The following is an 18331-nucleotide window of genomic DNA, read 5'->3' as shown; positions in this document are numbered from 1 at the left end:
CAGAAAAGCTTTTCAGCACAAAGTTGCTGTTGAAGATGATCAATAAAGGTCTAATCCTGCAAGGTGATGAGTGCTTCCAAGTGGTGCTGAATGCCTCAGTTTGGTTAGGTCTCAGATGCACCTAGCCCCTTGCAATATTGGCCCTAAGAGAATATACATATTGTTTGAAAGTTACAAAATATCCACCGATGTTAGAGCTTCTCAATCAGAGATGAAGAGTGGGGAGTGTGAATTTTGGGCTTTTTCCTTGGAAAGCATGAAATCAGAAGATTCTTCATGGGTGGGTGTATGTGCGCGGGGGGAAAAAAAGGATACTTGTTATCAAATGTGATGCCAATTTCCAGCCCAAGTTGGTAGTGACTGAAAGGTGTTAGCATCTGATGGCTGTACGGTGATCTTTGCAAACGAGGTTAGTGGTCTCAGACAGTTTTTTGTGTTACAAAAGTCATCAGCATGATTAACACTTGTTGGCAACTTTGTTGGCAACCTCAGCAGACAGACCAAGTGCTAAACTGGCAATGCAGAATAAACTATTCTCTCATCCCTATAGAAGGCCCCCATCAGGTTGTGCTGAGGCACACTGGCAGGGCTGTATACAGAAGCTTGCAGAGCTGCTGCTTGTGCTGTACCAGTATAGGGGATAAGTAAGACTTCAGTCTTCAGTGCTGTCAGGTCGGCACCTTTCACAAGCAATAAATTCAACATGAACATTAGAACAAGACAGTTCCTGATGACAGAATGCATTGCTGTCAAACACTCCAGAATGCCCACAGGAAGCCTCTGTGGAGGTCAGTAAATGGACTGATGATCTCACTAATTTACTATTAGCAAGCCAAGACCAAGACAGGATAATTCAGGCTGCCACAAGAAACACAGATGAACTAGACGGGACATGAGGTGTTGTTTTATCCTAACAGTAGTATCCACAGAGACCTAACTATCACAAAGGCTACTTCTCTCTCAACAATGATAGTTGCAACCAACAGGGAGGCTGACGCGGATGGTGGCCCAGGTGAAACTCTTGAGGTTGTGGCAGGGTATTTTCAGTGGAAGGACCTTGGCTGTGGAGTTCCTTACATCAGAGAGCAGGATAAACAAAACTCTTGCTACTTTTAGAGCATAGTACAGAATTCATGCCTCTCAGAGACCTTTCCTCAGTTACAATGGCAGCAGGATAGTCCAGCAATGCTTCCACCAGAAAAAAATCACCAGGAGTGACCCCACTTACAAAAGCAGCACAAAACAAAGGAGGTGTGGTGAGTCTGGTCCTTTTTCTGATAGAAACGATGCTGTTCTTAATATTTTCTGTGGCAGCTAGGTATTTTGGTGCTACACATATTAACAATGCCTAGTCTGAAATTACTACACTATATAATATAAATCCTCCATTTATCTTCCCCAGAAACCTTTACCTTTTTATCCACTGTGTTTGAGAACTAATCAACAGGCCTAGTGTTTTTTTTTATCTGAGTCAAACAAAATTTAGAAAATTAGCCTCTAGATAAGTAAGCACAAAAAACAACAAGCAGACCAGGTTTTCTGGCAGAGCTGGTTACATAACGATAACAATAAATATTCACAAATATATGTGTTAATAAGTGGTTTGATTTCATTCCACTACTGTTTGTAGGTTCATACTAATCATTATTCTTGGGCATTGAGATGACAATCAGATATTATTTAAAATGGTTGACTCCCAAAACATGCAGAGATAATTGTTGGTCTGAAACTCCTACCAAGTCCATGTTATTCATTATTCTCCAGCAAAGATTGGAAATACTATCTTAGGTGGCTAATCAAAGGAGGGCAAACATATCAAAGACAAACAGTCCCCATATGCTAAAAACTATGACTGTTGATTAACTCACACGATTAACTAAAAAAAATTAATCATGATTAATCACAGTTTTAATCACACTGTTAAACAATAAAATACCAATTGAAATTTATTAAATATTTTGGATGTTTTTCTACATTATAGTGATTTCAATTACAACACAGAATATAAATTGTACAGTACTCACTTTATATTATTTTTATTACAAATATTTGCACTGTACAAATGATAAAATAAATTGTATTTTTCAATTCACCTCATACAAGTACCGTAGTACAATCTCTTTACTGTGAAAGCGCAACTTACAAATGTACATTTTTTTTACATAACTGCACTCAAAAACGAAACAATGTAAAACTTTAGAGCCTAGAAGTCCACTCACTCCTACTTCTTGTTCAGCCAATCGCTAAAAGAAACAAGTTTGTTTACATTTACGGGAGATAATGCTGCCCGCTTCTTATTTACAATGTCATCTGAAAGTGAGAACAGACATTCACATGGCACTTTTGTAGCCAGTGTTGCAAGGTATTTACATGCTAGATATTCTAAACATTCGTATGCTCCTTCATGCTTTGCCCACCATTCCAGGGGACATGCTTCCATGCTGATGATGTTAATTAAATTTGAGACTGAACTCCTTGGGGGACAATTGTATGTCTCCTGCTCTGTGTTTTACACACATTCCACCATATATTTCATGTTATAGCAGTCTCGGACGATGACCCAACACATGTTGTTTGTTTTAAGAACACTTTCACTGCAGATCTGATAAAACACAAAGAAAGTACCAATGTGATATTTCTAAAGATAGCTACAGCACTCGACCTAATATTTAAGACTCTGAAATGCCTTCCAAAATCTGAGAGGGACAAGGTGTGGAGCATGCTTTCAGAAGTCTTAAAAGAGCATCATACCAATGCGGAAACTACAGAATCCAAACCAAAAAAGAAAATCAACCTTCTGCCGTTGACATCTGACTCAGACGATGAAAATGAACATGCGTCAGTCTGCACTGCTTTGGATTGTTATCGAGCAGAACCCACCATCAGCAATGGATGCATGTCCTCTGAAATGGTGGTTGAAGCATGAAGGGACATATGAATCTTTAGTGCATCTGGCACATAAATATCTTGCAACGCTGGCTATAACAGTGCCATGAGAATGTCTGTTCTCATTTTCAGGTGACATTGTAAACAGGAAGCGGGCAGCATTACGTCCTGTAAATGTAAACAAACTTGTTTGTCTGGGCGATTGGCTGAACAAGAAGTAGGACTGAGTAGTCCTAGAATCATAGAATATCAGGGTTGGAAGGGACCTCAGGAGGTCATCTAGTCCAACCCCCTGCTCAAAGCAGGACCGATCCCCAATTAAATCATCCCGGCCAGGGCTTTGTCAAGCCTGATCTTAAAAACTTGTCTTGTAAGTCTTGTAAGCTGTAAAGTTTTACATTGTTTTATTTTTGAATGCAGGTTTTTTGTACATAATTCTACATTTGTACACTCAACTTTTATGATTATTTACTACAGTACCTGTATTAGGTGAACTGAAAAATACTGTTTCTTTTATTTTCACTGTACAAATATTTATAATAAAAATAAATATAAAGTGAGCACTGCACTCTTTGTATTCTGTGTTGTAATTGAAATCAATCTAGTTGAAAATGTGGAAAACATACAAATATTTATATAAATAGTATTATCTATTATTGTTTAACGGTGTGATTAACCACGATTAATTTTTTTAATCACTTGACAGCCCTACTAAAAACTGTTTGTCCACACTTTTGGCAAATACTTATACATACATGAGAAGTAAATCAGGACTGGCTCATGAGTAATTCATAAACAGGGAAGGGATATGTTTGCAGCAAAGAGTTTCACCAGGTCTATTCTCTACTTCAGGGACATAAAGATCTACTTACTTGCAGAGCTGGCTCAAGACATAAAATTTTAATTTTAAAAAAACACAATGAGGTGGATACCATGCTTTTCCAAACTAGGTAAAAGGAAATAGTGCCTATAAAACATAACGAGCTCTGCCAATTTCATAAAACTCTACTTAGGAAACAGTGGGACAACTAAATATCATGTTTTCCACTTCAGTTCCAGCACTGTACGTACAGATTTAACAAAATCAAATAGACATGAGCCTATTTTGCCATTCAGAGGCAATCTAATGTGGTGCAAGACTGCAAGAATCCTGGCCCTGATTCTGGACAGTGATCTAGCCCCTTTACATTGCTCCGCTGGCACAGAGGGACCAGAACCCAGGTGGATCTATGCACTAGGGCAGGGGTTGGCAACCTGTGGCACACGTACCAAAGGCGGCATGCAAGCCGATTTTTACTGGCATACTGCTTCCAGCCGGGGTCCCCAGCTGGCAGCGGGCTGAGTGGGACTGGTGGCCAGGACCCCAGCTAGCAGGAGCCGACGGAATTCCAGACTGCCAGCAGGTGAGCCGCTGCCAGTCTGGGCGTCTGTCCGCCACCCTACTCAGCCCGCAGACGGTCTGGAGTTCCAGCCACTGGCCCCGCTCAGCCTGCTGCCGGACTGAGTGAACGGAACCCCAGGCCAGCAGCAGGCTGAGCAGGGCCGGTGATTGAGACCCTGGCTGGCAGAAGCCGGCGGACGGAACCCCAGAGCGGCAGCGGACTGAGCCGCTCAGCCCACTGCCGGTCTGGAGTTCCAGCCGCTGGCCCCTTGCCAGTCGGGGTCCCAGCCACCAGCCCCGCTCAACCCGGTGCCGGCCTGGGTGAACAGAACCCCCGGCCAGCCACGGGCCCCTTGCCAGCTGGGGTCCCGGCCATCGGCCCCGCTCAGCCTGCTGCTGGCCTGGGGTACCGGCAGCCAGCCCAAGGCTCTGCTCCTGGCCTAGGCCCAGAGTTCTGCAGCCGCCCCCAGCTGTGGCCCACTGACCCCAGCCTAGGGCAGTGAGGGGTGCAGACAGGGGCAATAGGGGGCACAGCTCAGCACCCCCGTCTTAAATTTTTTTCCAGGCCACTGGGATATTTTTAAGTCCTGGTTTGCTGCTTATATCAGACCACGTTTGACCTTGTGCGTGTCCTCTGTCGCCATTTCTTTTCCCACTGAGAGTTGAGGGGAACATTTGACAAAATGGCAGCTCCTAGGAAAGCAAAGTTAGATGTCCGTTCATTTCAGCCTTCTTGGACAGACACATTTGGATTTATTCAAAAGAAGGACCGTGCAATTTGTGCTTTTTGTTGTGAAAGTGTTGTTTGTCACACATCAAGTGTTCAACGACATTTTGAAACAAAGCACGAGAAAACCTTTCTTGAGGAAGTAGACAAGACTGAATTAATCAAGAAGGCAGTAGCAGGATATGAGAAGCAAAGCAGTGTTTTTAAAATCTTAAGTGTAAGTAAAAATCAAGCTACAGAAGGAAGTTACAAGATTGCACAGTGCATTGCAAAAAAACGGAAAGCCGTTTACAGGTGGGGAATATATAAAAGAAGTTTTTCTCAACAGTTCGGAGATTTTGTTCAATGATTTGCCAAATAAAGATTCGATCATATCTAGAATAAAAAAACTGCCTGTCTCTGCCAGAACAGTTGCAAGACGCATAAGCGAAATGGCAGAAAACATTAAGGAAAAGCAGACGACTGCATTAAAAGACACAGCAGTGTTTAGCGTTGCAGTTGATGAGAGCATGGATATAAACGACATTCCACGTTCAGCAGTTGTTGTGAGATATTGTGCTTCCGATGAAATCCAAGAGGAACTTTGTTGCCTAAAACCCCTGCATGGCACAACAAAGGGGGAAGATATAGTGGAAAGTTTTGTTAACCACTTTGAAGAATGAGGAGTTGACATCAGAAAAATATTTTGTGTGACAACAGATGGTGCTCCTGCCATGGTCGGAAAACAGAAGGGATTTGTAAAGATACCTGAAGATCAAATTGGCCGTCCGACTGTCAAATTTCACTGTATCATCCATCAAGAAAAGTGCCTGTGTGCTAAAATTTCTAATTCAGAACTTAATAATGTGATGAATACAGCCGTGTGAATTGTGAATTTCCTTGTTGCTCGATCTTCTTTGACTCACAGACAGTTTCAAGCACTGCTAGAAGAAATGGACAGTGCTTATAATGACATTCCACTTCACAGCAACATTCGGTAGCTAAGTTGTGGCAAGGATTTGGTGTGTTTTGTAAACTGTTTTGAAGCAATCAAGGCCTTTTTGTAGGAAAAAGAACAAAACTACCCCAAACTGGATGATGACAAATGGCTGTGTAAACTCATGCTTCTAATTGACATCAACACTCACCTAAATGAACTTAACCTTTGTCTCCAGGGTGAGGGCAAACAATTCTGGATCTTTATGAAGCTTGGAAGGCATTTGTTGTAAAACTAGCAGTTTTTTCTCGGGATATTCAAACTTCTACTTTCTGCTACTTCCAACACATAAAAGAGCTTTCAACACGTTGCACTGTCAGTGTCGATGAGATTGGAATGTACATGCAAGAACTGGAATCAGAATTTTCTGACAGATTTCAAGATTTCCAGCAATTTGGCCCAATGCTTTCTTTTCTAATTAAACCTGAAAAGTTCAAGTGACTTGGATTCGTCTGTATTTCAGTGGATGGGTGTTGAAGATTTCAAAAAGCAGCTCATTCAGTTAAAAAGCTCAGAATTGTGGGCATCAAAGTTTGTAGATCTGCGGAGTGCATTTGAAACTACCAAGAGAGATCATGGGCCTCTATTCTGACCTGCTGGACGTCCCTGCCACTGAAATGTAACTGTTTGAAGAAAATTGCGTTTGCAATGCTTTCAGCATTTGGATCCACAAAGCTGTGCGAACAGGTATTTTCGCACATGAAATCTGTCCTCAGTCCCTCTTGGTTAACAACTGATCACTCAGAAGCTTGTTTGCAGCTTAAAGTATCCAAATACGTGCCAGACAGTGGAAAACTCAGCAAGGAAAAGCAAGGGCAAGAATCACACTAAACCAGTGGTTCTTAACCTTTACTGCAGCCTGCACCCCTTTGGTTTTCAAAATATGTTCTCGCACCCCTTATCAAAAATTACACTACAATTAGCTTAAAAACTGAAAAACTTTGTATATTACAGTAATCGTTAACAAATGTATAATGTTAATAAATACATAGGTTTGATGAAACCAAGTAGTTGCACTTATGTGCCTGTGCTTAATTTGTGTTTTCCATGATTTACCTTCTAAAAAAATCTCACATTTCTCGCACCCCCAGAAAGGGCATCTCACACCCCCAGAGGGTGCGTGCACCCCAGGTGAAGAACCACTGCACTAAACTAATAAGATCTGCATTTTAATTTAATTTTAAATGAAGCTTCTTAAACATTTTAAAAACCTTGTTTACTTTACATACAACAATAGTTTAGTTATATAATACAGACTTATAGAGAGAGACCTTCTAAAAAATGTTAAAATGTATAACTGGCACGCAAGGCCGTCCCTAGCTATTTTGGTGCCCTACGCAGCCCCCCGTGGGGGGGGGGGTGCTGTGGGGTCCCAGGCCTCCATGGGCAGGAGTGGGGGGGGCTGGCCTTAGGCCTCCATAAGGGGGACTGTGTGGGGCCCCACCCCAGGCCTCCACGGGGAGGGGATGGGGGGCTGGCCCCAGGCCTCCGTGAGGGACAGGGGCTGGAAGCTTCCTGCATGAATTGGAACGACCCCGCCCCAGCCTGCTCCGCTCTCTGGCTCCCAGCTGTGCTGCCAGCAAGGGCTGGGGGGGTGGTTCCCCCCCTCCCCCCAAGCCTGGGAGCCAGGGGAGCGAAGCAGGCTGGGGCCGGGTCACTCCACTTCCCGCAGGAAGCGGCCAGCCCCCATCCCCCATGGAGGCCTGGGGCCAGCCCCCACTCTCCTGCCTGCAGAGGCCTGAGGCCCCAGGCTGCTCTGCTTCCCTGGCTCCCGGGCTTGGGGCGAGGGGGAACCGCCCCACCCCAGCACTCGCCAGCGGCACGGCTGGGAGCCAGGGGAGCGGAGCAGGCTGGAGCCGGGTCGCTCCACTTACCGGTGAGTGCACGCCCAACCGCTTCTGGAGTCCTCAGGGGAGTGGGGGCGGGGCGAGGGCGGGAAGAGGCGGGGCTCGAGCAGAACAGGGGCGGGAGCCTGGGGAAGAGCCGGAGCAGAGGCTGGAGCAGCACGCAGCTGGATTTCCTGGTGCCCTACACAGCTACATTCTTTGTGTATGGGTAAGGACGGCCCTGCTGGCACGCGAAACCTTAAATTAGAGTGAATAAATGAAGACTCAGCCCACCACTTCTGAAAGGTTGCCAACCCCTGCAGTAGGGAATCCTTCTGACAGAGCAGGGCTCCGCCTGCTGGCATAAGGCTGAGTGGAGCAGCCCAGTTCTGCCTTTCTTCAGCAATATGGGGGAAAGGATTATTGCTGGAACATACTATGCTTTGGACAGTCTGCGCTAGTGGTCCATAGGTGTCTTAATCAAGATCGCTGTAATGTACAGCAACCTCGGCAGTTTTTGTGGGTGAGCCAGGGGAGTAGATTTGGGATTTTAGGGAAGGATTGAAGTGTTACGCTAAGAAAGAGTAATAGCGGGAGAGGTGAGGGCTTAAGAAAGGGGGAGGGGAGAGAGAGTGAAAGCATGAGGAAGGAGGAAGAGAACACAATGCAGGGAAAAATGAAGAAGATGAAGGAAGAGAAAAAGGATACCCAGACATGCAAGAGAAAGAAAAGTGGGGCTAAGGAAGGGAAAAGAGAAAGAACAAATGCAAGGGAGACATCAATTACAGTTTAAAAAAAGTAGAATGTTAAAGTATTATACAACAGTGATTGCTTTGTCTTTTGAAGTATACCAGATGGTACCAAATGGCAGGTACTTCCCAAGAAGCTTTCTGGGGTGGGTGGGTGGAGACCAGCAGATCCCCTTTATTCACCCTTCCTCAGTCTTAGTAAACTACTGATGTTTTCTAGGCATCTTGAGGGATGGTCTACACTTTAAAAGTCTTTTTTGCTGGTAAAGCTTATTCTCTTTGGGAACTAGTTTAAGCTATGCCAGGAAAACAACCCTTTCCAGTATCAGCAGCTTCTCTGCTAGTGGGGCTGCTTGTAAAACTCTACCAGTACCGCTATTCGGGCAAACCCTTTCAAATGTAGACAAGGCGCAAATAAGCGGGGTGAGGGCATGGTTACTGGAAACAATGCTGTACACTTCACCTCAGGACACGGGCTTCTTTTTACAGTAAACATCCTCTGAAGACTTGGGGGGTATTTGAGTAGATTTTGGGAGTGCAAGGACTTTGCACTGATACATAGGAAACTGTGATGGGGCGGTGTGCCCTCTTAAGGGCAGTGGTACCTAATGGTCAACCCATCCCACCATGTGATTTGGCCCAGTAAGGTTTTAAAGGGCCTATACATATATGAGAGGCCTAGGGGTTATTGATAGAGAAGACAGTCAGGGGTGGGGTTGTCTCCTGAACCATGATGAAGAGCTGACTTGGACTCTTATAGGGACCCAGAGTGGGGTGACCTGGGGTTACTAACAGGGTAAGTCACCTTTTAGAGAAAGACTTAATAAATCAGACCGCACAAAGAGGTGTGGGGGTTGGGTTTTGAACCAACCTAAGTCTGGTAATTGGTTAAAAGAACATGTGCAGGCACAGAAACAAGAGAGCATGCTGGAGAGGCCTATCTCTTGACAGAAACAAATAACTGGAACTCAGAAAGCATTCAAGGAAAGAGAATGTATTCAAAAGCAGTGCAATCTTGTATACAATGCTGTACCAATGAACGTTACAAATGAACCCTGTAAAAAAAATGCAGCCGGCATCAAGGGAAGTGACAAAAGAAAAACACAAGATTTGTTTTCCACATTAGTCATTCGTTCAAAGCTTAAAGATTACCTGATCCACTGGAACCTCTACCTGAGTGTCTTCATCTTCCTGGATTTCTGCTGCCCCCCACATTTCAGACCGTTTTTCACCAGCTTTGTAAATACCTTCATCTACAACCAGAAAGAAATACTGAGTAGACGTAAAGACCAATTGTGACACTGTGTGGCGCAACAACTGAACTGCACCTAAATTCTGCTTCTAAGAATAGCTTTCAAAGCTCACATACCATTTCCAGAGTAAACCTTTTAATGGATTTTAAATGTCTCATTATGTTCAATTTTGTTTCCTTTGTTTCTAATTACAGTTATACACACGCTACGTTATGTAGCGGAGGAAGGATAAAGAGAGATAGACCTGAACAAACACCCTGGATCTGAACTCCCCTGAACTCTGGGGAAGCTCAGAGGTGAACCTGATCTTTACAACACAGACCTATCACACTTCATATTAACAATAGGATATGCATATAGATTTAAAATTATGATATTAGCTCATGATACATGAGCTAATAATATTTTCATTGCTAAGGAAAACATCACAAGCTCAGAAGATAAAATAAATGTGGTGAATTATTGTAGCTGTGATGTTACAATTTAGGATTTACAAAGATAACCAGGGGAATCAACTGCAGTTCCCCGTTCAGAGCCTGAACAATAGAAGAAACTCTACATTTCTGTTTTGCAAGGGCACTGGGAAGCCACAGAGAGCCTGCCCAGGAACGTGGAGAGGGTTGTGTCAGCTCGGCAAGACTAATAGGTCCGCAAGCAGATAGTCGATTCCCAACCTTATTCTAGTTCACACCGGTTTTACACTGGTCTTCATTTTATTTGATTCATTTGTTCTTGTACTCTGCAAGTAACTTCCAAATGCCTTAGCCAGGCACATTTTTTGTACCAGAAAGCTGAGGAGGAAAAAGTAGAATGACAGATATAGTCTGTATCCTCAAAGAGTAATAAGGGTTTAAAAAAAAGAAAACACAGTTACTTACTTTTCGTAACTGTTGTTCTTTGAGATGTGTTGCTCATACCCATTCCGTGCTAGGTGTGTACATGCCACATGTGCTGTTGCCAGCGATTTTTCCCTTACTGATATCTGTTGGGCTGCATGTGTATGCGCCAATATAAGAAGCACCAATGGCCCTATGCCATCTCAGTTCCTTCTTGCCATTCAACTCCGACAGAGGGGGAGGAGAGTGGGTCATGGAACGAACAGGACCAACGCATCTCAAAGAACAAGAGTTTTTAAAGGTAGGTAACCGTTTTTTCTTCTTTGAATGCTTGCTCATGTCCATTCCATGCTAGGTGACTCACAAGCGGTACCCCAGGAAGTGGACTCAAAGTTAATGAATGTGCTGACTGCAACACTCTTCTCCCAAAACTGGCATCGTCTTGGGCCAGGGGCTCCAGAAAAGGCACCAGAAAAGGGCTTGGCTCATCCACTTTTCATCATGGTCCTGGCCCCCTGTGCCTCCTCTTCGTCCCCAAAGCTGGAACCTGGCCCAGGGAGCTGTAGGGAGCTGCAGGCCTTCCACCTGCCCAGGGCAGTGGGGTGGTAAGAGCAGCCCCCAGCCTGTGTCCCCGCCACTCGGACCCCCCATCCAGGGCAGGTATAGGGTCCGTGGCTCCCCACTGCTGCCCAGGCAGCTCTTACCATGGCCCAGTTGTGGCTCTTTGGCCCCTGAAGACCCACCTCCAGGCTACCCTGGAAGCCAGAGCCAGGTCAGGCTAACATCAGCATGGGCAACTGTGGAGAGCCATGGACCCTCCACCTGCCCTGGGTGGTAGGCCAGCGGGGCGGAGACACAGGCCAGGGGCTGCTCTCAGGCCTTTCCACCCCAGGCAAGTGGAGGGGCCCAAGAGACCTTGTGCCCCCCCACTTTTGGGAAGAATCTTACCTTGGGCCTGTTGGGTGATGGTGTAGTGGGACGTGAAGGTATGAACTAACGACCAGGTTGCAGGCTCTGCAGATGTTCTGGATTGGTACCTGTGCGAGGAATGCTGCTGATGAAGCCTGGGCTCTTGTGGAATGAACTGTCACGATGGCTGGAGGCAGGATGTTCACCTGCTCATAGCAAGCCAGAATACAGGCAGTTACCCAGGACAAGAGATTTTTTGGGTTACCACAGGTAGCCCTCTCATTCTTTGTTATTGCTGCAAAGAGCTGTGTGGATTTCCAGAAGGGCTTAGTCCTCTCAATACAAAAGGCAAGGGCCTGCCTAATGTCCAATGTATGAAGCCATCGTACCTCAGAGCTTTTGGGAAGAAGACAGGTAGCAAAATGACCTTGTTGTTGTGGAATTGTGCCATCACCCTTGGCAGGAAGCTGGATGGGGGCGCAGTTGAACCTTGTCCCTGAAGAACAATGTGTAAGGTGATTCTGACATAAGGGCCTTGATCTGAGTGATCCTTCTGACTGAGGTGATTGACAACAGGAAGGCAACTTTCCAGGAGAGAAATAGTAGGAAGCATGATGCCAACAGCTTGAATGGGGGCCCCTAAGTCTCGACAGGACCAGGTTTAAGTTCCATGGTGGGTAGGTCAGTTCGCAAACCAGAGGATACAGTCTTTCCAACCCCTTGAGAAACTGGGCTGTCGTGTCGTGAGAGAAAAATGATCTGCCATTCTCTGGGGAGTGGAAGGCTGAGACGGCAACCAAATGAACCTTAATAGATGAGAGTGCTAGACCCTGGTGCTTTAGGTTGAGCAAACAGTCCAAGATAGACTGAAGAGAAGATAGAGATGAAGAGAGATCCCGTTGGGAGGCCCACCAAGTGAAATGTTTCCACTTGGCCAAGTAAGTAGCCCTGGTGGAAGGCTTTCTACTACCTAGAAAGAACTGTGGAACCTGTTCCAAGCAAGCCTGTTCTTCAGGGTACAGCTATGCAGCATCCATGCAATTAGGTACAGGGAGGGAAGGTTCGGGTGAAGCAACCGGCTGTGGTCTTGTGAAATCAAGTCTGGGCGAAGCGGAGCTGCCACCAAGAGGTCCAGAATTGTGCCAGATCAATGCTGGCGAGGTCACACTACTGCTATCAGGATAATTCTTGCCTTGTCCCATTTGATTTTCAGAAGAACCTTGTGAACCAAGAGGATCGGAGGAAGGTGTACAGTAGGCAGCAGTGGCACCAGAATCAGGGGAGGGGGCTCAGGACCCTCCCACTTTTAGAAAGTAGGGTGGCCTGGCACATCTACTTTTTGCAAGGGTGGACCCTGCCCCCTTCCTCTCCTCCTCTTCTCCCCAAGGCCCCACCTCCAGCATGGAGCCCAGCCAGGGAGCCCGGGCAGCTCTGGGGAGCTGTGGCAGACACTCTACCTGTCCATGGTTCAGGGGGGCTGAGAGCAGCCCCAGCCCGTATCCCCATCTTGCCAAGAGCAGGTGGAGGGTCCGCAAATCCGTGCAGACTCCCCAGAGCTGTGCGTGTGCCTGAAGTTCACTGCAGACACCACCAAGGACTCCCAGGGTAGGGGAGCAAGTACAGGTAATCAAATCTGCTTTCCTGGTACATCATACTTTCTCTGTCCTCTCTGAAGCGGGGGTCAGAGAAGAAGAGGTTTGCCAGAGGGCCTTGACTGGCTCCATTACCACCTCATTGATGGGCAGGGCCACCTTGGATGGAGCTGCTGCAACCAAGATATCAATAAGGCTGTATGATGTCTCTTTGAGCTCCTCCATCTGCAAGCCCAGGTTTGAAGCGGCCCGCTTCAGAAGGTCCTGAAATCATCCTGGGCTGGGACCTGCAACAGCCTCATCTGGGGAGGATGAGGAGAAGGCTTGCACCAGAGAAGGGGTTCCTTCCGTTTCCTCAAATACGTCCCCTAGAGGCATCTCTTGGACTTCGGCACTGGGGTCAGTACCAGAGTCGGGATCCGATGCTGAGCAGAAAGGAGCAGTAGCCCATCTCTCGGAAACCACCAAGTGGGAGGAAGGCCCCAGTACTGGGGGAAACCCCCAGGGATTCCAGTAGGGCCACTGCATCGACAGTGACCCACTGGCCAGGTACCTGCTGTGGGACTGGCTCTGAAGCTCGGGGGGCATAGGCTGGGTACCGATGGTGGGCTTTTGGCGGTACATCATAGGGTTCCCCTTCGGACTCCGAAGAGGATTCCTCTCTCGGCAACCACGGTGGAGTGGTAACAGTTTCCACCTCTATATGGTGCCAGAATTACAGGGAACAGTGGCATGGCCAAGGATTGGGATGCTGAGATCATGTGGGGCTGGCCCCTAGATGATGCCAGGGGGCCTGGTGCCGGGAAGGCACCTGACACACTCTGTTCCCTCCTGCTTCCAGATGCCAGAGCTGGTAGGTGCCCCATTGGGGTTGGAGGGACCAGAAGAGAGAGAGACTCCAGGGTTGATGGCACCGTCAGTCTGCTGGTACTGTGGTGGTTTCATGGTCTGAAGTCCCGACAGATTTGTCAGAGCAAGAAAGGGTCTTCCAGCAACAATCCCAGGCTGTACGAAGGAACTGAGAGGATGCGGGCTGGCGGCACCCCTTATACCGGTGCATATACGCGCAGCTCCACAGGGTGCTAGAGTCGGCCCAAGAGATATCACTAAGGGAAAAAACTCTGGCAACAGTGCACATGGTGCACACACACCTAGCCTGGAATGGACATGAGCAAGCACTCGAAGGAGAATGATGGGTACCAGCATTCAAAACCAGTGCGGAAAGGTTTGCTCTGCAACTTTCTGATGAGCTATGTGAGACTGATAGATATCCATTTCTGATATCCCCAAGTATTAATTGTACCAGCAATGAGCATTGATATCACACGTAGGAAGAATTTCCCATGATCGTGTCATAGCAGCATGTGCACCAGTGGAGCACAAGTACAGAAGTGCTGTGATAATGGACTGAAATCAAAATCACGTGTGTAAAGAGCATGCTTGTTGTAATGAGAGATTTTAACTACACAGGCATAAAGTAGGGCACACTAAGTTAACAGAACACATCAATAAATATTGAGTGAAATCCAGTAGATCTACTGGAGAAATTTAAAGTGTGTATAGGTATCTACATCACCAATCAGTAAATAAAAAAATAATAAAAAAACCAAACAGTGGAGTATGTCAGGTACAAATATCAGTTAGAAAGGAAAATGGAAGTGTTAGAGAATAACAGTTTTAGATGTGCACGTGCACACACACTCTACAGAAGGCTGCCTATTGATACACTAAAGGCACCTTTGACACAACCTAAAAGTGCCCCTATGCAAAACAACATTCCAACCTAACTCAAGTACAGCAATACCATTCAATATGGCCCGTAACCAGCAACCCAAGTAAATACAAAGCTAAAACCATCCCTCTTCTCCAACAATTCACCACCCTTACTATTCGGCTCCATTGTCAAGTGCCTAGGGGGAAAGGAGGGAAGACGAGCTTTGCAGCATGCCCTGACGGTCATCAGATTCAGACCCTTTTTTGGCTAAGGTGTGGCAAGGAGCAAATTTCAAAGCAGGAGGGCCCTCACAGAAAACGTCCTTTCAGCAGCCTTATTTATACCAACTCTGCTTCTGTGCAAGTGTCTCTGTTGATCTCAGCTGTGATAGCACGGCATGTGGAGAGAGTATAATATAAAAAGAAAAGCACAGTTAGAGAGTGAAAAAGGAATTTTCTGCATCGGGAAATCACCAGCTGGAAAGGGCTGCTCCATTTCATTCGCCTAGATACGAGTAGCTCTGCCTCCAAAGGATTTGTGCTTAGTTCTCCTATCTTGCAATCCACCTTCTAACCCTGGGTGACAGTTTCCTTAGTAGGTACTTCCAAACTAAATTGATTCATTTCTGAATGTACAACTTAGACATAATACCTCAGGTGGGTCTTCTAGATTCATATAGAGTGACCCATAATTTCCACACCAGCAGAAAAATTGCTAGCCTGAGCTCCCATTCCCATATAACATCTGCTAGGTTAGTTTAGCAGTTAAGCAACTGATCTTAATTGGCAGAGGGTGCTATTTCACCCAGTTCTTTGGCGCTGCTGCTTCTTGAGCTAGCCTTGTGCTCCTGGTGCTCCTTTGCTTATTGATGTAAGAGACTACAGTCATGTTGTCTAGATGAATTGGGAGATATAATATCTGTTTCTTGAAGGCCAGTTGGGTGACCCTCTCAGCCCAGAGCTTCCCTGAAGAGCTGTCCCTTAAGTAGACTGATGAAATAACTTCACTTGTTTGGACCAGGTTTCTTGAACTACAAAGTCACTCCCCATCTCAGAGGCTGGTATTTAGTATAAACGTTATTCCTTACAGGTCCTGCAATAACATCCCTCTCTTCTGGCACACAGTCTTCCAACCAAAACACACATTGTCTGGCCTCTGGAGACAGAATGATCCTTGCTTGTAGGCCACTGTCCCTCAGCTTCCACTGAGCCAACAGAAGATGCAGAAAGAGTATGTACATGTTCCTGTCCCTCTGGTCAATAGCAGCACAGCAGAGAATCCTGCCTTGATTTCCCTCCACCTGGAGTGTAAACAAGCCCAGACTAGCTTGAGATATTAGAGAGCATCCTCCACAGAGGGTCTCCTTTATTTACCAGAAAGTCTTTAACTGAACAACCTCACACAGACATACACAACACCTTTCTACCTCAGCTTCCTGGCTGAGGGGCTCAGTCAGTCCCAGTCTATATGTCACTTGTCTTGAGTTTAGTATTTGCCTCTGTCCAGTAGCTCTGTCTGGTTGCTGTTGTCTCTGAACTCCTGATGCTGTCTGGATGGAGTTTTCCTCTGATGTCCAGGTCCGTGAAGGTCTCTCAAAAGGCTGTTCCAAACACCAGGAAGAGTTTTCCGGCCTCTCTGCCCATTGTGAATTCTCTCCTCCCTTGAAGCATTTCTTCCAGGCTCCCTGGCCTGGTAGGCTCACCAGGAGTTTTCTGTTTCCAGGATCCCCCTTTAGGTTCTCTGCCCTAGAAGCATCGTTTCTGTTTGGCTCATATTCCACCTACCTCCATCTCCTTATGCTGGGAGCACATCTTCCACTTAATTCGAGTGCGCACTCTCGCTCTCTCTCTCTCTCCCTCTCCAAACAGCACAGCTTTTGTCTGGTTCGGACTCTCTGGGAGCTCCAATCTGCTGGAGCTTCCTTTCTCTTCTGAAGTCTCTCTCTCTCTCTAACTGAGGTCCTTAGCCTTTTATCATGCCCAGGTGCTTCCCTGCCTAATTAAATGCCTCCAGTTACTCAGTGATTTAACAACTCCCAGATTGTCCCAATCTCTCTTGTGGAGCCTGTCTGAGGTAGGCTGGGCCTCTGATGCCTTCAGAGGGACAGCTACCCTCTGACACACTCGTAAGTGATGGTGCCACAAGTACCACAATGCTGTTAAAAGTGCTGGAATGGCATTTCCGAGCATTCCGGCACAACTTGAACTCTGTTTCTGGCCCAGGGAACCGTATCTGGGAAAGCTGTAATTCTCCCCAAGGGCTGAAGACTCTGCTGGATTGAATGCGCTTGATCCCATCCAAAGCTGCCAGACCTCTTGATGACTGGACTATAGTAGCATTACCCCACAGCTGCCAGTAGTGGAACTGTATGACTCGTTGCAACAAAGGGACATTTTAGATTTAAAAAAAGGTAGTGTAAAAACTTCAGAGGAATTGTGGCACTCAGTACATCTGAAAACCAGACCCATAAGACAGTGGTTCTCAACCTTTCCAGACTACTGTACCCCTTTCAGGAACCTGATTTGTCTTGCCTACCCCAAGTTTCACCTCACTTAAAATCTATTTGCTTACAAAATCAGAGATAAAAATACAAAAGTGTCACAGCACACTACTACTGAAAAATTGCTTACTTTCTCATTTTTATCATATAATAATAAAATGAATTGCAGCCACCAGGTTGAGAAACACTGATGTAATATATAGAGCAGTATAAACAGGTCATCGTCTGTATGAAATTTTAGTTTGTACTGACTTTGCTAATGCTTTTTATGTTGCCTGTTGTAAAACTAGGTAAATATCTAGATGAGTTGATGTACCACATGGAAGACCTCCAGATGTAGACCTACCCCTGGTTGAGAACCACTGCCATAGGGCCCAGGATCATTGCTATTAAAGAAAAAGACACATTAGATCATGTCTGTCCCCCTGCAATGACTGGCTCTCATTAAAGGACATATCAGATATTAGAATGATACTGCACTTGGTTATGTATATTTCATAAAACCCAGTGGGGCTCAACTCTCAAGCAGGAAAAGTGTACACTCAGGGCAGATGAGAAGCAAAGGTGTAGGGGGAAGGAGGGGCATGAATGTGTCTTTCCACAACCTTGATCCTCAGCCAGTTGGTGCTGAAATGACTACCTGTGAAACTTACGGCAGCTTCAGGACTCCTCTAAATCACACTGCCTGCAGCCAGCAGCCACAGTAGCCCAGGACCTGTCAGAAAGTCTACCCCGTTTCTCCCTGCACTCTGCTGGCTATGCTGGCTTTGCACCACCTGAGGATTCACCTGTGACAAGGGGAACCCTCAACTACCCCAACAGGGACACTCCAACTGCTTTGGGCTGCCAACTAAACCCTAAAGAGGGAAAATGTAGATATAAATTAGTAACAAATGTCCTAGAAAAACTATAGCTATCTCAAAATATTCTGAGAGACATAATTCACCAAGGATATTTTTGCACCGTCTAAACAAAAGGATGT

At 46.0% G+C, this 18331-nt stretch overlaps 1 protein-coding gene across 3 annotated transcripts in view; it reads right to left on the bottom strand.

Moving 5' to 3' along the window:
- Positions 1-18331, bottom strand: part of DCDC2 (doublecortin domain containing 2) — a 142475-nt gene that overhangs the window by 37064 nt on the left and 87080 nt on the right. For all 3 annotated transcript variants that reach the window (XM_084620383.1, XM_084620384.1, XM_084620385.1), the window contains one exon: positions 9698-9798. In XM_084620383.1, the coding sequence (XP_084476509.1) occupies positions 9698-9798 (101 nt within the window). The remainder of the gene's footprint in view (positions 1-9697; positions 9799-18331) is intronic.

The sequence above is a fragment of the Lepidochelys olivacea genome (genome assembly GCF_965140295.1).
Source record: "Lepidochelys olivacea isolate rLepOli2 genome assembly, chromosome: 2".
In the NCBI taxonomy this organism is placed as follows: domain Eukaryota; kingdom Metazoa; phylum Chordata; order Testudines; family Cheloniidae; genus Lepidochelys; species Lepidochelys olivacea.
Note: the sequence above shows the minus strand (reverse complement) of the source record. Positions and strands in the feature narration are given on the sequence as shown.